Source organism: Xenopus laevis, chromosome 4S (assembly GCF_017654675.1).
Source record: "Xenopus laevis strain J_2021 chromosome 4S, Xenopus_laevis_v10.1, whole genome shotgun sequence".
Taxonomy (NCBI): domain Eukaryota; kingdom Metazoa; phylum Chordata; class Amphibia; order Anura; family Pipidae; genus Xenopus; species Xenopus laevis.
In genome coordinates, this window is record NC_054378.1 from 2791509 (window position 1) to 2815404 (window position 23896).

Genomic DNA, 23896 nt, shown 5'->3' on the forward strand with positions numbered 1-23896 from the left:
ACTTAACAACCATAGAAAATTTGCAATGCATGTATATTGCAAAGTTGCTTAAAATAATGTTTTCTTTTATTAGGCAAATTTTTATTTTGGGGTTGACTTGACCTTTAAATGATACTGAACATGCAAAATAATCTGGTCTTTTTAACATCATCCAGAAATTTTAGAATTACAGAAAGGCCGTCTTCCATAGACTCCATTATAATCAATAAAAATAATTTCCTTTTTCTCTGTAATATTAAAACAGTAGCTTGTACTTGATTCAAAATAATATATAATTAATCCTTATTGGAGTTAGAACCAGCCTATTGGGTTTATTTAATGTTTTCATGATTTTCTAGTAGACTTAAGGTATGAACATCCAAATTATGGAAAGACCCATTATCCAGAAAGCCCCAGGTTCCGAGCATTCTGGATAACAGGTCCCATACCTGTCCTGAAAATCCAGAAGAAAATAAACAAGTTGGACATGTTATATATTGTTTTGTCATGTCCCCAGAATGAGGTTCTTACTTCTGGTTTGTGGGATACAGTAGAATAGACAACTATATATTTGTTCTGTTATTGGTTAATTTCCTGCACCACAAATGTATTCCTATAATGAATACTATGCATTCAGCTGGCGCTGTGGCTTAGTTGGTTAAAGCGCCTGTCTAGTAAACAGGAGATCCTGAGTTCGAATCTCAGCAGTGCCTGACTCTTTTTTTTTTTTGTCCAGATTCAAGTAAGCATTTGCTATGGGACATACATTTTTAAATAAAAGCAGTGATACCCTCAAGCCATGATAACACATGTGCATAAGCAATTTATGTTGAACTAAGAAAAAATTGCATTATCAAAACAAATTATTTATGACTACAATACCTTGTGGTTATTTAGGTTATCTAGAATATGGCTTATCCTATTCACATTTCATTGTACAGGTATTGGCAGGATATTCATTTAAAAAATTGAAAAATAAATTACGCGTAGTCGGCAGGATTCGAACCTGCGCGGGGAAACCCCAATGGATTTCAAGTCCATCGCCTTAACCACTCGGCCACGACTACACAGAAATCATTAGTCGTTTGAAAGCAAGTTCACAGTACATATAGATTTTCCGATGACTTGTAGCTCAGAGTGAAAACAGATGGCAGTAAGGCAGCAGGGAAATACAATTCCTCATTGTGATGATGAACAAAGCTAACAGACGAGTCATTGTGCAGGACGCATTCACTAAAATGGTAAATTGAAATATAAGCCGGCAAGCAATTTCACTCCATTGCTCAGGGCTTAGAGCTCTAGTCTTGTAACTCAAGGGTCATGAGTTCAATGGGTCTATTCTTTTAGTTGACCCAGAAACAAAAGCCGCTCTTGAATGCTGACTTTACATAATAATTGTTTTCTTTCTAGTTCTAGGTCCATTATTCATGCAAATGGGTTATTTTTGTTACTTTTTGCTCCGAAGTACTTTGTTTTTTGTAATCTGCTGGCTCATTCCTGTATCTAAAGCTACTGCCACATATATCCCATTGTGTTTTAACTTATTTTCGTTTTTCAAAAAAATCAAGTAATGTTACAGGGATAAAAAAAAAATTGACAATGCAGGCAAAACACTTTTAGAATCTAAATGCATCAAAAGTTTTTATAAATAAAAAAAAATTGTTTCTGCCCGGTTTCGAACCGGGGACCTTTCGCGTGTGAGGCGAACGTGATAACCACTACACTACAGAAACTGTCTGGTGAAGCAGGTTTTCAATTTGATCTGAAGTAGGTTGGAACACCATGCAACATTGCTTTAGGATATTACTGATGCATTGGTAAATAAAGCTGGCCATAGAGGCAAAGATATCGTTGTACAAATCAACGTTTTGTACAATTTTCGGACCATGTGATACATCCTGACATTTGTTCTTTTACTACTATATTTAATCTGAATGGTTAGTGGCAGGTCAGAAGATTGGGATATCTGATCGTTCATCCGATACAAGGGTGAAGTCTATATGTCTATGGCCAGTTTTATCCCTAAAAATTGAAAAGAAAATATTACAGGAACATTAGCCTACTATAATAAATATAATCATAACAGATATATATCAAATGGTAGGGGAGTCTATAAAAATGTCATGGTAGGGACTCGCCTCAGTTCCCAGGGCATCAACAATCAAACCTATATATAAAGTATATGTCCCTTGATTTATTCAATATCACATTAAAATGGTAAATACTGACCCCATATGGCCCACCTGTCCTCTTGCTCTCTGATTGGCTAGTCTAACTGTCGTTTCCGGAGTTCCCTGGTTTTTTTTTCTCCGAGTCCATTGTCCTGTGCTCATATGTCCGTTCTTTAAAAAATGGTGTTCTCCTTGAAATACATCTTTTGCTTTCTCACTTCTGTTGCTCTGTGAAGAAATAGGAGAAGAGCCAGCAAGGGAACTATATTTTTTAGAATTGAGCTCTAACCATTATGTTTTCTCCTTACCTTCCAACTATTTACTGACCAATTCTCGTAATCCATGCTATCATGGTTAAACGTCCTCCTTTTGTTATCCATTATTTCATTCTCCAGATTCTTATTATTCTTTTTAATAGATTCATATAAATTATCAAAATGTGTTTGTTCCTTATATTGTTTTATATCCTTCTCTATTTTCAAAGTTCACCCTTAATATCCAAGTGCACCTTGGGCCATATGGGGTCAGCATGTACCATTTTAATGTGATATTGAACACATTTTTGAATTTTAACTGACATTAAATCATGGGACATATATTTTATAAATATGTTTGCTAATCATACCAGAACCGCAGAGATCACGCGGGACCTCGTGGTGCAATGGTCGCACGTCTGACTCCAGATCACAAGGTTGCGTTTTTAAATCTCGTCTGGAACAAATTGTTTTTGAAAAAAAATGTTGTTCAATCACAAAACATTCATATGTAAGTAAGTGCTGGGAATACCATTCCAATTGATAGTAAGGTTTCTTTGTTCTCTTTATAAAATAAATAATTAATAGTCTCCAATTCTCTGCCCAAAATGTATATATATTGATTGCATTCCATGGGACCTCGTGGCGCAACGGTAGCGCGTCTGACTCCAGATCAGAAGGTTGCGTTTTCAAATCACGTCGGGGTCAAAACATTTTTGAAAAAAAAAAATGTGCTTCAATGAAATCACAAAATATTCATAAGTAAGGGCTGGGAATTTAACTAGTATACAGTCCCATTTCCACTGATAGAAAGGTTTCTTTGTAAAAGATAAATTATTAATAATCTCCAAATCTCAGCCCAAAATGGCTCCAACTACACCTGGCTCCCACTACAGCAAGCCAATAAAGGCTACCTCAAGAAATATATTTACAAAGGAAACAGAATTATATAGTTTCCATTGATAGAAATACTGTCAGTAGCCATACAGGACCTCGTGGCGCAACGGTAGCGCGTCTGACTCCAGATCAGAAGGTTGCGTGTTCAAATCACGTCGGGGTCAAACTTTTTTTGAAAAAATAAATGCGGTTCAATTAAATCACAAAATATTCATATGTAAGTGCTGGGAATATAACTAATATACAGTCCCATTCCCACTGATAGTAAGGTTTCTTTCTTCTCTGTAAAGAGTAAATGATTAATAGTCTCCAAATCTCTGCTCAAAATATCTCCCACTACACTTGTTACTGAAGCTTGAAAGTGGTCAATTTTCTGTATCTAGTGTATTGAACCCCATCTTGGGCAGATTATATGGAGCAAAGGTGTCGTTTTTGTTTGGCCAGAAGATTATCACAATACTGCCTACCTGAAAAAAGGTTTGTTTTTGGCTAAATTTGCATTTACAGCCTATAGACTCTAAACACCTTGGAGCCTATTTATCAACATTACAAAAAAGTTTTTTCCTCCCACGATTCAAGGTTTCAACTCAACCACGAATTACAGTTTTTAAATTTTTTTCATTTTTGAGATTTATCAAGCAAAAGAAAATTATATTAAAAAAGTGGCAATGTATATTTTTAAAATTAAAGTTATTTTAAAACTCTAATAAGAAAAAAATAGATATTGCAGACAAAGTGAAAGAGAAGAGTAAAATCGCTGAATATCACACCAGAGACATCTGGGGACAGCTGGAAGTAGAACAATTCTTCAGTTTAGTACACATTCATTGATAATTAATCCTTGAAAATTAAAAAGTATTACAGCAGGCCAATAAAGGCTACCTCAAGAAATAGATTTACAAAGCAAACTGAATTATATAGTTTCCATTAATATAAAGACTGCTATGACTCCTACAGGACCTCGTGGCGCAACGGTAGCGCGTCTGACTCCAGATCAGAAGGTTGCGTGTTCAAATCACGTCGGGGTCAAATTGTTTTTTGAAAAAATAAACGTGGCTCAATTAAATCACAAAATATTCATATGTAAGTGCTGGGAATATAACTAGTATACAGTCCCATTCCCACTGATAGTAAGGTTTCTTTCTTCTCTGTAAAGAGTAAATGATTAATTGTCTCCAAATCTCTGCTCAAAATATCTCCCACTACGCATGATACTGAAGCTTGAAAGTGGTCAATTTTCTATATCTAGTGTGTTGAACCCCATCTTGGGCAGATTATATGGAGCAAAGGTGTCGTTTTTGTTTGGCCAGAAGATTATCACAATACTGCCTACCTGAAAAAAGGTTTGTTTTTGGCTAAATTTGCATTTACAGCCTATAGACTCTAAACACCTTGGAGCCTATTTATCAACATTACAAAAAAGTTTTTTCCCCCCACGATTCAAGGTTTCAACTAGGGATGCACCGAATCCACTTTTTTGGATTCGGCCGAACCCCCGAATCCTTCACGAAGGATTCGGCCGAATACCGAACCGAATCCGAACCCTAATTTGCATATGCAAATTAGGGGTGGGAAGGGGAAAACATTTTTTACTTCCTTGTTTTCTGACAAAAAGTCACGCAATTTCCCTCCCTGCCCTAATTTGCATATGCAAATTAGGATTCGGATTCGGTTCGGCCGGGCAGAAGGATTCGGCCGAATCCGAATCCTGCTGAAAAAGGCCGAATCCTGGCCGAATCCCGAACCGAATCCTGGATTCGGTGCATCCCTAGTTTCAACTCAACCACGAATTACAGTTTTTCAATTTTTTTCATTTTTGAGAATTATCAAGCAAAAGAAAATTATAATAAAAAACCGGCAATGTAAATTTTTAAAATTAAAGTTATTTTAAAACTCTAATAAGAAAAAAATAGATATTCCAGACAAATTGAAAGAGAAGAGTAAAATCGCTGAATATCACACCAGAGACAGCTGGGGACAGCTGGAAGTAGAACAATTCTTTAGTTTAGTGCACATTCATTGATAATTAATCCTTGAAAATTAATAAGTATTACAGCAGGCCAATAAAGGCTACCTCAAGAAATATATTTACAAAGGAAACAGAATTATATAGTTCAGATTAATAGAAATACACTGATGACATACAGGACCTCGTGGCGCAACGGTAGCGCGTCTGACTCCAGATCAGAAGGTTGCGTGTTCAAATCACGTTGGTGTCAACATGTTTTTTGAAAAAATAAATTTCAATCAATCAAATCACAAAATATTCATATGTAAGTGCTGGGAATATAACTAGTATACAGTCCCATTCCCACTGATAGTAAGGTTTCTTTCTTCTCTGTAAAGAGTAAATGATTAATAGTCTCTAAATCTCTGCCCAAAATGGCTCCCACTACACCTGATACGGAAAGTGGTCAGTTTTCTATATCTAGTGTATTGAACCCCATCTTGGGCAGATTATATGGAGCAAAGGTGTCATTGTTGTTTGGCCAGTAGATTATCACAATACTGCCTACACTGACCTATCTGGGAAAATATTTGTTTTTGTCTAAATTTACATTCCCAGCCCATAGACTCAAACACCTTCGAGACTATTTACTAACATTACAGAAAAAGTTTTTTCCCCATGATTCAAGGTTTCAACTCAACCACGAATTAGAGTTTTTGTAATTAATCAAAATGGCTCCCACTACAACTGACACTGAAGCTTGAAAGCTGTCAATTTTCTATATCTATTGTATTGAACCCCATTTTGGGCAGATCATAAGGAGCAAAGGTGTCATTTTTGTTTGGCCAGTAGTTTATCATAATACTGCCTACATTTACATCTGGGAAAATATTTGTTTTTGGCTTAATTGACATTCCCAGCCTATAGACTCAAACACCTTGGAGACTATTTATCAACATTACAAAAAAAGTTTTTCTCCATGATTCAAGGTTTCAACTCAACCACGAATTAGAGTTTTTCTAATTTTTGAGATTGATCAAGCAAAATAAAATCAGAATAGAAAAATGTGGCAATGTATATTTTCAAAACTAAAATTCGAATTAAAAAAAATAGATTTTGCAGACAAATTGGAGGACAATTTGGGACAGCTGGAAGTAGAAATTAATTCTTGAAAATTAAAAAGTATTACAGCAGGCCAAGAAATATATTTACAAAGGAAATACAATTATATAGTTACCATTAATAGCAATATAACCACTTTCTGTCCAGGACCTCGTGGCGCAACGGTAGCGCGTCTGACTTCAGATCAGAAGGTTGCGTGTTCAAATCATGCAGGGTCAACATGTTTTTTGAAAAAATAAATTTCAATCAATCAAATCACAAAATATTCATATGTAAGTGCTGGGAATATAACTAGTATACAGTCCCATTCCCACTGATAGTAAGGTTTCTTTCTTCTCTGTAAAGAGTAAATGATTAATAGTCTCTAAATCTCTGCCCAAAATGGCTCCCACTACACCTGATACGGAAAGTGGTCAGTTTTCTATATCTAGTGTATTGAACCCCATCTTGGGCAGATTATATGGAGCAAAGGTGTCTTTGTTGTTTGGCCAGTAGATTATCACAATACTGCCTACACTGACCTATCTGGGAAAATATTTGTTTTTGTCTAAATTTACATTCCCAGCCCATAGACTCAAACACCTTCGAGACTATTTACTAACATTTCAGAAAAAGTTTTTTTCCCATGATTCAAGGTTTCAACTCAACCACGAATTAGAGTTTTTGTAATTAATCAAAATGGCTCCCACTACAACTGACACTGAAGCTTGAAAGCTGACAATTTTCTATATCTAGTGTATTGAACCCCATTTTGGGCAGATCATAAGGAGCAAAGGTGTCATTTTTGTTTGGCCAGTAGTTTATCATAATACTGCCTACATTTACATCTGGGAAAATATTTGTTTTTGGCTTAATTGACATTCCCAGCCTATAGACTCAAACACCTTGGAGACTATTTATCAACATTACAAAAAAGGTTTTTCTCCATGATTCAAGGTTTCAACTCAACCACAAATTAGAGTTTTTCTAATTTTTGAGATTGATCAAGCAAAATAAAATCAGAATAGAAAAATGTGGCAATGTATATTTTCAAAACTAAAATTCGAATTAAAAAAAATAGATTTTGCAGACAAATTGGGGGATAATTTGGGACAGCTGGAAGTAGAAATTAATTCTTGAAAATTAAAAAGTATTACAGCAGGCCAAGAAATATATTTACAAAGGAAATACAATTATATAGTTACCATTAATAGCAATATAACCACTTTCTGTACAGGACCTCGTGGCGCAACGGTAGCGCGTCTGACTCCAGATCAGAAGGTTGCGTGTTCAAATCACGTCGGGGTCAATTTGTTTTTGAAAAAATAAATGTGGCTCAATTAAATCACAAAATATTCATATGTAAGTGCTGGGAATATAACTAGTATACAGTCCCATTCCCACTGATAGAAAGGTTTCTTTGTTCTCTGTAAAAAATAAATGATTAATAGTCTCTAAATCTCTACCCAAAATGGCTCCCACTACACCTGATATTGAAGCTTGAAAGTGGTCAGTTTTCTATATCTAGTGTATTGAACCCCATCTTGGGCAGATTATATGGAGCAAAGGTGTCATTGTTGTTTGGCCAGTAGATTATCACAATACTGCCTACACTAACCTATCTGGGAAAATATTTGTTTTTGTCTAAATTTACATTCCCAGCCCATAGACTCAAACACCTTCGAGACTATTTACTAACATTACAGAAAAAGTTTTTTTTCCCCATGATTCAAGGTTTTAACTCAACCACAAATTAGAGTTTTTATAATTAATCAAAATGGCTCCCACTACAACTGACACTGAAGCTTAAAAGCTGTCAATTTTCTATATCTATTGTATTGAACCCCATTTTGGGCAGATCATAAGGAGCAAAGGTGTCGTTTTTGTTTGGCCAGTAGTTTATCATAATACTGCCTACATTTACCTATCTGGGAAAATATTTGTTTTTGGCTTAATTTACATTCCCAGCCTATAGACTCAAACACCTTGGAGACTATTTATCAACATTACAAACAAAGTTTTTCTCCATGATTCAAGGTTTCAACTCAACCACGAATTAGAGGTTTTGTAATTTTTGAGATTGATCAAGCAAAATAAAATCAGAATAGAAAAATGTGGCAATGTATATTTTCAAAACTAAAATTCGAATTAAAAAAAATAGATTTTGCAGACAAATTGGCGGACAATTTGGGACAGCTGGAAGTAGAAATTAATCCTTGAAAATTAACAAGTATTACAGCAGGCCAAGAAATATATTTACAATGGAAATACAATTCGATAGTTACCATTAATAGCAATATCATGAAGGTCTGTACAGGACCTCGTGGCGCAACGGTAGCGCGTCTGACTCCAGATCAGAAGGTTGCGTGTTCAAATCACGTCGGGGTCAAAACTTTTTTGAAAACAAAAATGTGGCTCTATTGAATCACCAAATATTCACATGTAAGGGCTGGAAATGTAACTAGTATACAGTCCCATTCCCACTGAAAATAAATGATTAATAGTCTCCAAATCTCTGCCCAAAATGGCTCCCACTATACCTGATACTGAAGCTTGAAAGCTGTCAATTTTCTGTATCTAAGTGCATTGAAACCCATCTTGGGCAGATTATATGGAGCAAAAAGTTTTTTTCCTCCATGTTTCAAGGTTTCTGCAGCAAAAAACTCAACCATGAATTTGAGTTTTTCTAATTTGAATTTTCGAGATTTATCAAGCAAAAAGAAAATTAGAATATAAAAGTGACAATGTATATTTTCAAAATCTAATTTTCAAAAAATAGATTTTGCAGACAGATTGAAAGAAAAAAGTAATATCACTGAATATCACACCAGAGTATAGTTGAGCCAGCACCACCCACCGTCAAAAGTTTCAAGCAGTTTGGGGATCAAGCGAATACAGAGTACTGTAAAATTTAGGAGGGCAGGCAAGGGGCCAGAGTCCTTTCAAAACACTGTGGAACTTGCAGAAATATATCTCAAGCTGAGGTTTAATTTATCAATGTTGAGGTTTAATGGTGGTGACACACTAAGATTCGGGGAAGATAAGTAGCCCAGTGACAAATCTCCTCTTCTTCGGGGCAACTAATCTCCCCGAAAGCCTTAACGCTGGCTAGAATGTAAATCACTGGTGGGATGGCCTCATGAGAAAACTTTGGGCAACCTTGGAAAATGAAGCATTCTGAGTGCCATCCTGCTGCCAATTTACATTCTAGCTTGTGGGAAAGCATATTGGGGATATAAATCACCTGAAGAGAAGGTGATTTGTTGCTGGTCGACTAATCTCCCCAAATCTTAGCGTGTGACACCACCCTAAAGAAGAACTATGCCCCCCCATGGTGATAAGTCCCCACTGCCCCCCTCCGCTGGACCCCCTCCCTCCCTTCCCCCTGCACAGTCTTACCCCTGAATTCTGACCCCTCTAGAAATGGAGCGGAGCTCACGGGCGCCATCTTCTTCTCTTTTTAAAGACTTTTTATTGCATTACAAAGCTTAATTGTGCATTGTGAACCTTTAATACCGGCTTGACCGTGGTGTAAACTTTTGGCAGAAACGTAACAACTTTTTCATTAAGACGTTTTATCACATACACTGCACACTATCACAAACTTTCAAATTTGCAATCACTATACAACTGTCATGGGAGGGGCAAAGATTTTCAAAAACATGTTTTTAGTTGCAAGTAGTCATAAAGTTGCAAATGCACGAGACACCAATAAATGTAACCAAGCATTCAGGTACCAGAGGAACACCCTATAAAGTGGCTCATTCCCTCTTCTTCCCTGATGATAACAGCTGCTTTGGACAGTTTCTTTTCCACATCACAACCTTTTAAAGGGTAAGGGCGCACAGGCAGATTCGGGGAGATTAATCGCCCCAGCGACAAATCTCCTCTTCTTCGGAGTGACAACCTCCCCGAACTGCCTTCCCCTACCTTCCCACTTTGTTCTTAAATTAAACTTTTCAGTTATCTACACAAAGAAGAAGTTTTCAAAAACATGAACTTTCCACAATCATGGTTAAAGCCCAAAAATAATGTTTGGTTGAAGTTTTTTTTATTATTCGAGTAGTACTTTCAGTTTTGTTGGTTCCATTTAGACCACTGCACATAGTTTTATACATATTTTAAAAAGTTCAAAGCAATCCCTTCAAATAGAGATATAATATGATTCTGCTATTTTTTTCTGTTTTTGTCATCAGAAAGCTCAAGCTCATCAGAAAGCTCAAGCTCAAAAAGTGTTTCCCAAGGTCCAAAAGATATTTGTCAATTTGTATGTGTCCAAGTAAGGTTATAGTTCACCTGAAGACCTTTAGAAGCATCTCATAGCTTAAAAAAGTAACTGCATTAACGGGGAAAGCTCGAAGGCTGTTGATAGTAAGACCTTTCAAGAACACTTTCACCCCTTCCTGTCTGATGCTTTTCCTGATACAGTCCAACATTCCTAAATACTGCACCCCGTGCATTCCATCCATCTGGAGTCGAGACTTTATAACATCCATTGGATTGGCAAAAGCCCATCCAACTGTCCCTGCACAGCCTCCAGCAAGGAGCATTGTCCATGCACCTGGAAACAAGAGAGAGAGAATGCAGGCAATTATATTTTAAAAGTAGGCTTTGCAAATTAAGCAAAGAATATTTTATTCTAAGAAGTGGATACAGTAAGAATGAACCATAATACTAATTAGCATTTTCTGTTTCTAAGTTCAAAATTACATAATGGATTAGGGGACACGTTTTTTTAAATTCAGGAAAACATGATTCTGGAATTTGTGTTAAGTAAATGGAAAAATAATATCATTTATCATATAATTGTGCCCTTGAGGCAGCACATTCGGAGCTCACCATGAGTCTCAACAAAATCAATATTCAGATAAACGACATGTTTCTCAAACATATTGTAATATTGCTCATCATACATATCCCCTCTGAGTGATCTGGCCCAATGGCAGTCACAGCATCTCTTTGCCTATTTTAAGCCCCTGTTTTCCCACATCAGGTGAAGGATTTTGCAAAACGTACTTGGTTCGTCACAAGTTTTGGTCATCCATTTGCAAAGAACTTCATAGGTTAGGAAATAAAGACCCATACTAGGTATATCTCTTAATGCCAATGCTAGAAATCCTCTGTAGAGGCCACAAATGCCTTCTTCTCGGAGGATACAAACAGCACAGTGAACAGGACCTTGGTATCGAGCTTGTAAATTGCCAGGCCTTGCTAGGCTCCCAAATGATTCAGTCTGGTTCTGAAGCCTTACTTTCACAAGATCAACTGGAGCCGAAAAAGAAAGCTGTAATAGTAAACATAAACTGATTTAACAATTTATTTCTAACAATTTATTTGCTGTTTTTTCATTTTCATTCAAATTAAGAGCCTGTTCATATACTTTCGTGGGATTCTTTTTATAAATCATTTGTTCTCGAGCTTCAACAACCAGGAAGACCCCTTGCAAATAAGACACTAGAGCACAAAGCCATCGTTGTGGCAGCATTAATGCTTCCTTTGTGGGTGTTAAAGGGATACTGTCATGGGAAAAACATTTTTCTCAAAATGAATGGGTTAATAGTGCTGCTCCAGCAGAATTCTGCACTGAAATCCATTTTTCAAAAGAGCAAACAGATTTTTTTATATTCAATTTTGAAATCTGACATGGGGCTAGACATATTGTCAATTTCCCATGGTGAAGTTAGTTACAGTGATCCCCAACCAGTAGCTTTTGAGTAACATGTTGCTCGCCAAGCCTTTGGATGTTGCTCCCAATGGCCTCAAAGCAGGTGCTTATTTTTGAATTCCTGGCTTAGAGGAAAGTTTTGGTTTCATCAAAACCAAGTGTTCTGCCAAACAGAGACTCCTATAGGCTGCCAGTCCTCATATGGGCTACCAAACAGCCAATCACAGCCCTTATTTGACATCCCCATGGACTTTATCATGCTTGTGTTGCTCTCCTTTACTTTTTTACTCTTTTTACACTTTAATGTTGCTCATGAGTAAAAAAGGTTGGGGACCCCTGAAGAAGAGGATCAGCAATGTTCTAATGGTTATAGCAACAATAGAAGCCTTCATAGTAAAGGCAGCAGCCTGGTGTTTGTGACTTTAATATTAGGAAAACAAGTAAGGAACTAGGACCATGGACTGTAATCCACTATCTTTCTTGTTGCCTCACCAGGAAAATTCAGGCGACTTCAGGAAACAAAGCGCTAAAAGTGCCATCCCGCTGGCGATTTACATTCTATCTTGCGGGAGGCAGTTCAGGGAGATTAGTTGCCCTGAAAAAGAGGAGATTTGTCACTTGGAGACTAATCTCCCCGAATCTCTGCCCTAATATGCAAGGTCCAGGCAGTGAAAGACAAACAAACAAAATTAGGGATCAATAACCAATTATTCAACTGGATAGACTGCAAAGGACAGTATCTAATGGCATAGTCAATACTCAGCAAAGTTCAATAAATACTTACTTGTACCATTCCAGAAAAGCATCCTGCCACAAAAATATGGAAATTAAGAGGGGGATCCTTCCAGTCTTTAAACTCTTTCTCACTTAGGTACAGCAATGCATTAGTATATGATCCAAATGCTAGCGAGTTACTAATTGCCACACTCCCTACTGGAAAACTCATACCTTTAAAAAATCCAAAAATCTGAAATTAAAAAGAACAAAATTGAAGGTGAAGTCACAGATGACATATACAGTGATGTCATTAAAAAAGAATAAAAGGACAGATTAACCATAAAGTTTTATCTTAAATGCTACCTCTAGCAAACATAGGGTTTATTTAATGGAATGCCAAAAAATATGGGTACACGGGCCTCAAATACATGTTGGAATAAGTTCAGGGGTCAGACCACAAACCCAAAAACTAAATGAATCAGTTGGTGTCAGTACATTATAGCATCATTATTTAAAAACCTAATGCTAGCTACACTTCAGTCCATTCATACACACTGGCCTTGAATTGATCTTGAATAGGCAAGTCAATTATATTTCCCCCATACACAGACTAATGTTGATCAATGAAATTAAACAAATGTTAAAAAATACAATCTCTTAACAGTTTTACTTTACAAATATATCTTGTGTAAATGATTACACACCAGTAAGAGAAAGGTGATATAAACTCTTACCTATTAGTACAAAGAATTTAGATTTAAACCTGCCATTTCAGTAGTACTGTATTATAATAAAATGCATCTAACCGTTTCATTCTTGTATGTTTGAAAGACACAGTCCAGAATTCCTCGGTACCTTGATTGGGTCTGCAGGCGTACCTTTAGCAGAATTGGGGATATATTAGTATAGTTAGGACATACAGTATATGGGTTTGTTCACTGATGATGATTGTTCTTTTTTTTGTAGTACATGTTTTATTTTCTCAAAAGGTCTACCAGTAGTTTGAGTTTTGCCAGCATGGTTTTATGCGTAATAGATCTTGCCAGACTAACTTGATTTCTTATTATGAGAAGGTGAGCAGGGACCTCGATTCTGGGATGGCAGTGGATATGATTTACTTAGACTTTGCTAAAGCATTCGATACCATGCCATACAGAAGGAATATTGGCCTGGAACATAGTATTTGTACCTGGATAGAGAACTGGCTAAAAGATAGACTACAAAGAGTGGTGGTAAATGGAACATTTTCTAATTAGACCAGTGTTGTTAGTGGAGTACCGCAGGGCTTTGTACTTGCTCCTTTGCTTTTCAACTTGTTTATTAATTATTATTAATTGAAAGTACTGTTTCTATTTTTGCAGATGAGACTAAATTGTGCAGAACTATAGGTTCCATGCAGGATGCTGCCACTTTGCAGAGTGATTTGTCTATGATGGGTTCATGCATGCCTGTATCTGCAACAGTAGCCTAGAAGTGGGGCTTGTGAATGTAGCCTAGGGGCCCCAAGTCATTATTCTGCCACTCAAAGCCAATTGCTTATTGGTAGCTATTGACAACTGCACTGCTGCAATTTAGCCATCTATGTTTGTAAATCTGCCCCATCTTCATTTCCACCAGTCGAGTCACCTTAACCGTGTCTACTGGATGTCCAACAACCAGGCCAAGTGCTCCTAAGGAAATAAAGAAAAAAAACATCTATAGCACTTTATTAAATATTAAAACCTGGTTATATAATTGTTTTTATCTTATCCTGAGTTATGCCGCTTCTGTAATGCAGCCCATGGACACCCATTCAGAAAACGATGGTCCTACATGAATGTAGAGCTCATCAATAAGACCATTGCCTTGGATCTTTTCCTAAAACTCAATTTAGGTTCAAATATATTTCACCCTTGTTAGAGTTTCAGGGAGTATTACAGTAGTCAGAACGCAATGGAGGCAAGCCATAACCAAAGATATTGATTAAAAAAAACATCACTTTAAATAGTTGTTCAATTAGGTTATTTATCAAAATCGGACATTTTCAGATTTTTTAAACGAAAAAAGTCGGACCAAACTAGAATCCAAGATTTGACCTTATTTATTATTAAAAAAAAGCTTGATTTAATCGGTTTGGGTAAAAACTCAATAACAAACTGGAGGATTGCTCCAAATGCCCCGTTACGCCGCTCTCTTCCTGAAGATTGCCGAAGAGAAGATGGTGCCCGTGAACTCTGCTGCACAGACTCTGCATCGAGGGGTAAGTAAAGAGGTAGGGTCATTTACCAGGGGTAACACCTATGCTGGGGGGAGCAGGGAGGGGGGTCTATGTAGGGTAGGGGGGGTAGGGTTTTTTATAATTAACAGTTTGGTTCTCCTTTAATAAATCTTGAAAAATTTGAGTTTTGTCCCAAGAAGCCCGGACCGGAGTTAAGTTAACAACCCCCTTTGTCTCAAGCGCCCTTGGGCTTTGGTGAAGTATGTTAAAGGATAGAACTAAACAAGCGTTTTCAGTCCAATCCGACACACTCCAGCAAAACGCGCAAGTCGGATGCGCCCAAAATAAGGTAAGAGAAAGAAATGTGGGCTGAAGTCGCAGCGTGCATCTGTTACTACATGTCTGTCGGATGCAGACGCTGCATGCTGCAACTTCATCTGACATTTCTTTCTCTTACCTTATTTCGGGCACATCCGACTTGACGCCTGCGTTTTGCCGGAGCTCCTCAGATCTACCCAAAAACTTGTCCCTAAGGGCCTTTAGCGCTTGTTCCTTCTGCTCCTCCACCAAATACACTCATCCTGAAAAACAAGGAATTCTTAGCAATGTTCCCTCTGATTCCTTCTTGGCTATGTGCTAGAGTTGCCACCTATTTTAAAAAAATTTACCGGCCAGTGATGGGGGGGCGGTTATGCCGTGATGAAAAAAGGGGCGGGTCACGGGTAAATGGGTGGAGTCTGACACAAAAGGGGCGGAGCCACGTGCAGCGTGCCGCAAAAGGGGGCGGGGCCCCATCCCAAGATAGGCAGAAGACGAAGGAGGGGTAAGTTTCTGCCTGAGGGCCGAGGGCTTTTGTTATAGGTATTACAAATTACCGGCAGCTACATTGCTGGTAAATTTGTAATACCGGCCCCGGCCCTGGCAGGTATTTTACCGACTAGGCCGGTAAAATACCGGCCGCGTGGCAACCCTAAAAAATATTTTGTGTGCACATTTTAAACTTGTGTGTGTGCTCAGGTCAGAATATATACAAAATGTTGTGTTTTTGCACCAAATTCTTTGTGTGCACCAAAATTTGATGCACTGGCCTGAAAACATGTGTGCACACAGACTAGCACATGGCTTAGAAGGAACATTGTATCTTGGATAATTTTCTATATCTAATCCAATTCCAGATGTTTTAACCATCTTTTTGCACATATATCCGGCACTGTGTAATTATATTCAGACCATTCCTAGCAGTGAAATAATAATACATTAAGGAATATTACCTGAAATCCATCCCGCGATGAATTCAGCAACCGGCATCTCTGCAAATCCAGCTAAATCCAGTTAAAGCCTTTACTAAAGAACCATATTTAGACTGCACTGTTTGAACTTTGAATCACTATAAGCACCGGACAAGATGTTTAACAAGGGCTTAGTTAATAAAACACCAGCTTGAATTTCTTTGTAACTACTACTATTTAATTAGGGAGCCCTTTATGGAGCTTTGAAATCGTATTTATCTCTTCTTAATCTTTAAGTAATGCAGTGACATAAATATATACAAACTGGCATTTATATGTGACTCCAGGGCCAGAACTAGGGGTAGGGAAAAGAGGCACAGTGGTTTGGGTCTCACTGCTCTTCTATATGTCCATATTTCAGCTTGCTGAGGAATGCAGTTCCTTCTGAAGTCCAAAGTACATTCCCTATCCTCGTTCCATGACCATATCCATATCTTTCTATATCCTCATCTTTCACAACAGAGAGTACATTATTTATTATAATACATACGTTTTAATGTCGCTTGTGAAATGTCATCACTAAGCACTGTTTATAAGTGATAAAATCATTAATCACATTTATATAGTGAATAAAGTACCCCTTATTCTAAAATATAAGTCACCGAGGAGTTCCACGGCCATATAAAAGTAGGTAGGGTTGCCATCGGCTTGGCCGGCAAAAATTATGCTTGATGCCAATGTTATTAGTAGGAAAAAACGGCAAGAATATAGGAAGGCCGGTATTTTTTTCCAAAAAAGGTGGCAACCCTATATACAGGTGATGGAACTCCGAGGTTACTTCTAATATCCTCATATTTTCCAATAAGGGGTACTTTATTTATTATAATACACAAGTTTTAGTGACAAAAATGACATCACTGCTCATCGTTTATGATGACATCACTAATCACCGTTTATAAGGATATAATTGACAGGATATTCATGGCTTTTGTGTATTATAAGGATATAATTTACTGGATAGACACAGCTCTTGTGTATTGTATATACAAAAGATTATATGAGTCAGAGATCTACTTGCCTATTAACAGTGTGATAGGTATTTTTCAAATTAGAGAGATTAAACTTTTTTTAAAATATATTTTACTCATTACTATGTTCAAGGCTCCCTGTGGCTTGGTTTCATAGTGTAGTGGTTATCACGTCTGCTTTACACGCAGAAGGTCCTGGGTTCGATCCCCAGTGAAACCAAAGTTTTCATTGAGAAAACCCCCATGAAATGATTTGGCAAGTTCTTAGAAAGTGTCATCTACACTACATTATGTGCTTGTAGACAATTTTTGGCAATGTGTAGTGAGACTACAAACCCATGATTACTTTTAAGGAAGGATGAAATTACCCATGTGCCATTAGCCTTAGGGCCATAGCACTGGGGGCAGGGTGGTGACAGGAGGCTAGGGTATGTAGATGAATAGTGGTGGTATGGAGTGTGGGGGGTCAGGTATTGGGTTGGTGTTGGGCTTGTTGGGTTGCTCTGTCTTCCTACTCAATCTGAATCCTGAATTTGGTGCATACCTACTCATTATGATGTCATGGCACTGGCTATCACTTGGTTTCATAGTGTAGTGGTTATCACGTCTGCTTTACACGCAGAAGGTCCTGGGTTCGATCCCCAGTGAAACCAGATCTTTGTTTACACCAGTGATCCCCGACCAGTGGCTCATAAGTAACATGTTACTTATCAACCGCTTGCATGTTGCTCCCAGTGGCCTCAAAGCAGGTGCTTATTTTGTTTTAAGGCACTTGATTCATCCGTATCCAAATCCTGCTGCAAAAGCCAAATCTTGGTCAAATCCCAAACTGAATCCTGAATTTGGTGCATACCTACTAATTATGATGTCATGGTGGCGTTTATCACTTGGTTTCATAGTGTAGTGGTTATCACGTCTGCTTTACACGCAGAAGGTCCTGGGTTCGATCCCCAGTGAAACCAGATCTTTGTTTATACCAGTGATCCCTGACCAGTGGCTCATAAGTAGCATGTTACTTATCAACCTCTTGCATGTTGCTCCCAGTGGCCTCAAAGCAGGTGCTTTTTTGTTTTAAGGCACTTGATTCATCCGTATCCAAATCCTGCTGCAAAAGCCAAATCTTGGTCAAATTACAAACTGAATACTGAATTTGGTGCATACCTACTAATTATGATGCCATGGCCACGGTTATCACTTGGTTTCATAGTGTAGTGGTTATCACGTCTGCTTTACACGCAGAAGGTCCTGGGTTCGATCCCCAGTGAAACCAGATCTTTGTTTACACCAGTGAACCCCGACCTGTTGCTCATAAGTAACATGTTACTTATCAAATACCTGCATGTTGCTCCCAGTGGCCTCAAAGCAGGTGCTTATTTGGTTTTAAGGCACTTGATTCATCCGTATCCAAATCCTGCTGCAAAAGCCAAATCTTGGTCAAATTACAAACTGAATCCTGAATTTGGTGCATACCTACTAATTATGATGCCATGGCACTGGATATCACTTGGTTTCATAGTGTAGTGGTTATCACGTCTGCTTTACACGCAGAAGGTCCTGGGTTCGATCCCCAGTGAAACCAGATCTTTGTTTACACCAGTGATCCCTGACCAGTGGCTCATAAGTAACATGTTACTTATCAACCGCTTGCATGTTGCTCCCAGTGGCCTCAAAGCAGGTGCTTATTTTGTTTTAAAGCACTTGATTCATCTGTATCGAAATCCTGCTGCAAAAGGCCAAATCTTGGTCAAATCCCAAACTGAATGCTGAATTTGGTGCATACCTACTCATTACGATATTATACAGCTGGCAATAACTTGATTTCGTAGTGTAGTAGTTATCACGTCTCCTTTACACGCAAACGGTCCTGGGTTCGTCCCCCAATGAAACCAGTTTTTGGTTTTCCTTCGGCTTCCACATCATTTGCCTTCTGGTAGCAGATACCGTAACCATGCTGCAGAACTTTTGGTTCAAACTGTAGCAAACTGTTAATAGGCTTGTAGATCTCTGACTCTTAATGTAAAACACAAGAGCCTTGACTATCCTTAGTGATGTCATCAGTTATGATCGGTGCTCGGTGATGTCATTTCTGTCACATGATTCATTGAAATGTGTGTTCTATAATAAATAATGTACTGCCTGTTAAAATAAAATATGAAGATGTTAAAATTAACCTTAGAGGTCCATGTACTGTATAAAAGCACTCAGCCTTCATGCTTGGACATAGGCCGATAATCAACTCCTATTGACGAGAATTAGTCCCTTCCTTGCCTCCACCTGGATCCATTGTACAGCACATATAGCGAATTTGGGAGTCATAACACAAGAATTCGCATTTCGACACAGAAATCTGCTATCTTTAGTTTGTAGTCTTTCTTCACATGCCAGTGATAAACATCTATAAGCCAGCAATGTAGTGACACATTCATAGGACTGGCAAAATGATTTTACTGGGGATTGAACCAGGACCTTCTGCATATTAAGCAGAAATGAAAATGATAACCACTACATTGTGAAACCACTGGCAAACGCTGCACAGTAATGAGTAAAAATATAATATAATAAAAAGTATAATAATGCGTAAAATAGCAGTTTGGTATCTCTCATTTGAAAAATACAAATATTTATATATATGGCTGAAACATGCTTCACTTAATACACTTTTCTACTTTTGAAAAATATCCCTGTGTTGCTGGTTCATTTGAGTGTGTATATATCTATAGCTATATATCTTTTTTATATTATTTTTATATATATATATATATATATATATATATATATATATATATATATATATATATATATAAAATACACATGAGCTGTGAATAGCCTGTACATCAGGTGAGCTATTGAAATTTGTTTATTATAAGGGCAGAGACACGTGGAGATTCGTGGGAGATTTAGTCACCCGGTGAAAAATCGCCTCTTCATCCGATCCCTTTTAAAACTACACCCATGTTATCACAAGAAATGTTCAGGCCATACCAACCAAATCCAAATGTTAATGCTCACTACTTATGTGAAAAAAGTTTGTCATATTAAGACAAACTCTTTGGCTAGGGTCACACTACATATATCTCGACCTGCATATAAAAAACACAGGCCGATTATCCATTGCTCTTCTTCTCCTGTGCTGCCCATGCCCAGAATAATTACCATCACTCGGGTGCAGGCTAGTTATGACACCAATATGCAAGATCTTTCATTTTTGCAAAGACGGCCAGAAAAATTGCAGCTCAGGCAGCTCAGCAGAAGAAACAATGGGGCAGTTGATTCTCGGCCTGATCCATGTTGTGTTGGTAGCACATTAATGCTGCAACCCCTAGCACACAATTAAACACGTTGGGGAACCCAACCAGGTTCACCTTCCACAAGCAGAGCCAGCAAGGTATGGCACACACAGGCGGAGTAGGACAAGCAGTGTATGGCACACACAGGGAGCATAGTTTACAACTATTATTTATATATGTTTATATATGTTTTTATATGCTGTTATAGGCTTTCTACACATGTGATAAACATCTATAGACAGGTAATGTAGTGTAGTTGACACTTTCATAGGACAGGACAAATGATTCCAAAGAAGGGATGGTGTGTAAATCAGGGGTCCCCAACTTTTTTACTTGTCGTGAGCCACATTCACATGTAAAAAGAGTTAGGGAGCAACACAGGCATGAAAAAAATTCCTTGGATGCCAAATGATGGCTGTGATTGGCTATTTGGCACCCCCTATAGGGATTGGTAGCCTACAGGAGACTCTGACAGTACACCTGCTTTTTATGCAACCAAAACTTGCTTCCAAATAAGCACCTGCTTTGAGGCCACTGGGAGCAACATGCAAGGGGTTGTTGAGCTGGTCATACACGGGCTGATAAAAGCTGCCGACAGACCGAGTCAGCCAGAATTAAAAATCCCGTCTGCTGCATCTGTTCGTTGACGTGGTACTGCGAACCGACTGCATTTTGATCCGATTGTTGGGCCCTATGGCACATGATCAGATCAGCCCGATATCGCCGACATCAATGCGGGCATATTGGGAAAAGATCCGCCCATTTTTTTAAATCACGGGTGTAAACAAAGAGCTGGTTTCACTGGGGATCGAACCCAGGACCTTCTGCGTGTAAAGCAGACGTGATAACCACTACACTATGAAACCAAGCCACATGAAGATTGTTGTCTTCACGATTTTTGGGTGTTTTGGGGTGTTTGATGCTGGTTTTTGCTCAAAAACGTGATAAGTTAGATGTATTTGAGGGTTTTAAGCCTTTAAACTTGAAAAATTTGAGGTATTTAAGCCTTAAATTGGTAGTTGGGTAGAGTTTGTTTCTGGTAAAATTTGAGAAAAAAATAAGTTTTAGTAAATAATCCCCTAAATGTTTACTAATATATGTAAAAACAAAGAAATTCAAAAGTAAACTATAATGTTGAATGTGTGCATTACATATATTAATTGTCATGTGCAGGAATACCACTAGATGTCCGTATTTAGCTTTTTTTTCATGCAGTACCATGTAGAACAAATAAACACCTTTATAAAATTAACATAACCTCATCACACTTTAGAAATAGCTCAGATGACTGGATGGCGATGCATTGCACATCTACACTGAGGCAACTTCGGCCGACTTTGGAAATGAAGCAATCCGAGTGCCATTCCGCTGGCGATTTAGATTCCAGCATTTCGGGGAGATTTAGTCGCCTCTTCTTCAGGCAAATAATCTCCCCAAAAAGCCTTCCCGCCGGCTAGAATCTAAATTGTCGGCGGGATGGTACTCAGATTGCTTCGTTTTCCAAAGTCACCCAAAGTTTCCTCGTGAGGCAACTTCAGGTGACATTGGAACGCGAAGCGATCCGAGTGCCATCCCGCCTGGCTAGAATGTAAACCGGTCGGCAGAATGGCAGATCGCTTCATTTTCCAAAGTCGTCTGAAGATTCTTCGCAAGGTAACTTTGGAAAACGAATCGCTCCGAGTGCCATCCTGCCAGCGATTTACATTACGGCGGCAAGGCAGTCCGGGGAGATTAGTTGCCCGAAGTTGCTGGGCCACTAAATCTCCCCGAATCTTTGCGTATGTCTCTGCCCTAAAAATGCAGATAACTAATTGTTCTTTAATTCTACTTTTATCCAAAGTTTCCTCGTGAGGCAACTTCGGGTGATATCGGAAAGCGAAGCGATCCGAGTGCCATCCCGCCTGCAATTTAGATTCTAGCAGCCGGTAAGGCAGTTTGGGGAGATATAGTCGTCCATCGACAAATCGCCTGTTCTTCGGGTGACTAGTTTTCCCCCGGCATGTGTCTCTGCCCTAAAAATACAGATAACTAATCGTTCTATAATTCTACTCTTTACATTCTATTCACTTTATTTGAGCACAAACAGCGTTTTTAGCTCACCCACCCCCATGTTTGCCTTTAGCAGGAGTCGCATTGTAATCTAATCTTGTTTTTGCTGCAGTGAAAGTTGGAGGTGGGGCTGTTGGGGGAGAGAGGCAGCAGAGGAATTCGGGCAAGATGGAATTTTCCACAGGCTTCGGCTTTGAAAACAACTTGCGTAATGTGAGCACAATAAAGATCCTGCCTGTACCTCTGCCATTATGACTTCCTTAGTCCTGCACAGGCCTTTATATAACTTTAAGGGGTTGTTCACCTTCAAATTTACTGTTAGTATGATATAGAGAGTGATATTCTGAGACAATTTGCAGTTGGTTTTCATTTTTTATTATTTCTGGTTTTTGAGTTATTTAGCTTTTTATTCAGCAGCACACCAGTTTGCAGTTTCAGCAATCCAAACCAAATTAAACCTGCCGAAGTGCTATGTTAGCCTATGGGGACCTTCTAGACCATTTTTCTAAGTTTTCACACAATCGTTCGATCGTTTTCCGAAGTCGCCCAAAGTTGCCTCACAAGGTCTTTGCGTCTATGGCCAGCTTAGAGGTTGAGCTGTTTTACCAATATTTATTGAAATTGTATACATAGGGTTGCCACCTGGCCGGTTTTTTACCAGCCTGGCTGGTAAAAACGATGCTTGATGCCAATGTTATTAATAGGAAAAATTGGCAAGAATAAAGGAAGGCTGATATTTTTTTCCAGAAAAGGTGGCAACCCTGTGTATATGTATTAGGCCTTATGGGGCCCCTATACCTCCTGGGCCCCTCTCTGTACATACACCCCTGGTGAGGGACAAATCTGTCCCATTTTACTACACGGAAAAACGAGCGAAACAATGAAAATTTGAAAAAGGCATATTTTCACATATATATTATTTTTTTCACCCCATGTATTGTGCTATTTTTGGGCTACTTTTGAAGTGCCTCTTGGGCTGGTTTTGTAGCCGACTTGGCTGGTTTTCAAAACTAGACCCGACAACCCTGATTGGCGGTAAATTTGTAATTCCGGACCCGGCCTTGGCTGGTATTTTACTGGCTAGGCCGGTGAAATACCGGCAAGCCTGGACTGAGATTCAAAATAGTCCCTGGCGTTTCAGGCACACAGAGGCCTAAACAGGCCACACAGCTAGGGTTGCCACTAGGGTTACCACCTTCTAAAAAAATCTTGACCGGCAGGTGGAGGGGGCGGGGTTAAAAGGGTGGGTTGTGACGCTAAAGGGGGCGGTGCCGTGATGCGATATTGGCTGGGCGGGACATCAAAGGAGGGCGGAGCCAATGCGCTCGTTTGGAAAGAAGCCCAGGAAAAAAAGGTTAGTTTTGAGCAGGCTGG

General features: G+C 38.6%; 1 protein-coding gene and 15 non-coding genes across 16 annotated transcripts; 12 read left to right on the forward strand and 4 right to left on the reverse strand.

The window, feature by feature from the left end:
* The first annotated feature begins 618 nt into the window (after nucleotides 1-618).
* trnat-agu lies at nucleotides 619-692 on the forward strand. The gene has a single exon. It is a non-coding gene; the product is annotated as a tRNA-Thr (tRNA).
* Nucleotides 693-964: 272 nt separating this feature from the next.
* trnas-uga lies at nucleotides 965-1046 on the reverse strand. Its single transcript has one exon. It is a non-coding gene; the product is annotated as a tRNA-Ser (tRNA).
* Nucleotides 1047-1639: 593 nt separating this feature from the next.
* Nucleotides 1640-1712, reverse strand: trnav-cac. Its single transcript has one exon. It is a non-coding gene; the product is annotated as a tRNA-Val (tRNA).
* A 1328-nt stretch (nucleotides 1713-3040) lies between these two features.
* Nucleotides 3041-3112, forward strand: trnaw-cca. Its single transcript has one exon. It is a non-coding gene; the product is annotated as a tRNA-Trp (tRNA).
* A 281-nt stretch (nucleotides 3113-3393) lies between these two features.
* trnaw-cca lies at nucleotides 3394-3465 on the forward strand. The gene has a single exon. It is a non-coding gene; the product is annotated as a tRNA-Trp (tRNA).
* A 793-nt stretch (nucleotides 3466-4258) lies between these two features.
* trnaw-cca lies at nucleotides 4259-4330 on the forward strand. Its single transcript has one exon. It is a non-coding gene; the product is annotated as a tRNA-Trp (tRNA).
* Nucleotides 4331-5448: 1118 nt separating this feature from the next.
* trnaw-cca lies at nucleotides 5449-5520 on the forward strand. The gene has a single exon. It is a non-coding gene; the product is annotated as a tRNA-Trp (tRNA).
* Nucleotides 5521-7587: 2067 nt separating this feature from the next.
* On the forward strand, nucleotides 7588-7659 carry trnaw-cca. Its single transcript has one exon. It is a non-coding gene; the product is annotated as a tRNA-Trp (tRNA).
* Nucleotides 7660-8667: 1008 nt separating this feature from the next.
* trnaw-cca lies at nucleotides 8668-8739 on the forward strand. The gene has a single exon. It is a non-coding gene; the product is annotated as a tRNA-Trp (tRNA).
* Nucleotides 8740-10441: 1702 nt separating this feature from the next.
* slc25a45.S (solute carrier family 25 member 45 S homeolog) lies at nucleotides 10442-16662 on the reverse strand. Its single transcript, XM_018259791.2, has 6 exons — nucleotides 16201-16662; nucleotides 14359-14402; nucleotides 13539-13610; nucleotides 12800-12982; nucleotides 11367-11634; nucleotides 10442-10911 (listed from the first exon to the last, which is right to left on the reverse strand). Exons 1-6 carry the CDS (start codon nucleotides 16235-16237, stop codon nucleotides 10643-10645), a joined length of 873 nt encoding a protein of 290 aa, XP_018115280.1. The 5' UTR covers nucleotides 16238-16662; the 3' UTR covers nucleotides 10442-10642.
* Nucleotides 16663-17333: 671 nt separating this feature from the next.
* Nucleotides 17334-17406, forward strand: trnav-uac. Its single transcript has one exon. It is a non-coding gene; the product is annotated as a tRNA-Val (tRNA).
* A 360-nt stretch (nucleotides 17407-17766) lies between these two features.
* On the forward strand, nucleotides 17767-17839 carry trnav-uac. Its single transcript has one exon. It is a non-coding gene; the product is annotated as a tRNA-Val (tRNA).
* A 236-nt stretch (nucleotides 17840-18075) lies between these two features.
* Nucleotides 18076-18148, forward strand: trnav-uac. Its single transcript has one exon. It is a non-coding gene; the product is annotated as a tRNA-Val (tRNA).
* Nucleotides 18149-18383: 235 nt separating this feature from the next.
* trnav-uac lies at nucleotides 18384-18456 on the forward strand. Its single transcript has one exon. It is a non-coding gene; the product is annotated as a tRNA-Val (tRNA).
* Nucleotides 18457-18692: 236 nt separating this feature from the next.
* Nucleotides 18693-18765, forward strand: trnav-uac. The gene has a single exon. It is a non-coding gene; the product is annotated as a tRNA-Val (tRNA).
* A 2501-nt stretch (nucleotides 18766-21266) lies between these two features.
* Nucleotides 21267-21339, reverse strand: trnav-uac. Its single transcript has one exon. It is a non-coding gene; the product is annotated as a tRNA-Val (tRNA).
* Between the last annotated feature and the right edge of the window lie 2557 nt (nucleotides 21340-23896).

Coding starts and splice junctions, on each gene's coding strand:
- slc25a45.S (XM_018259791.2), bottom strand. CDS start 16,237: ATGCCGGTTGCTGAATTCATCGCGGGATGGATTTCAG. Junction 13,611..14,358: donor ATCCAGTAGACACGGTTAAG/GTGACTCGACTG, acceptor ATTCTGCTAAAG/GTACGCCTGCAGACCCAATC. Junction 11,635..12,799: donor GCTTTTCTGGAATGGTACAA/GTAAGTATTTAT, acceptor TTACTATTACAG/CTTTCTTTTTCGGCTCCAGT.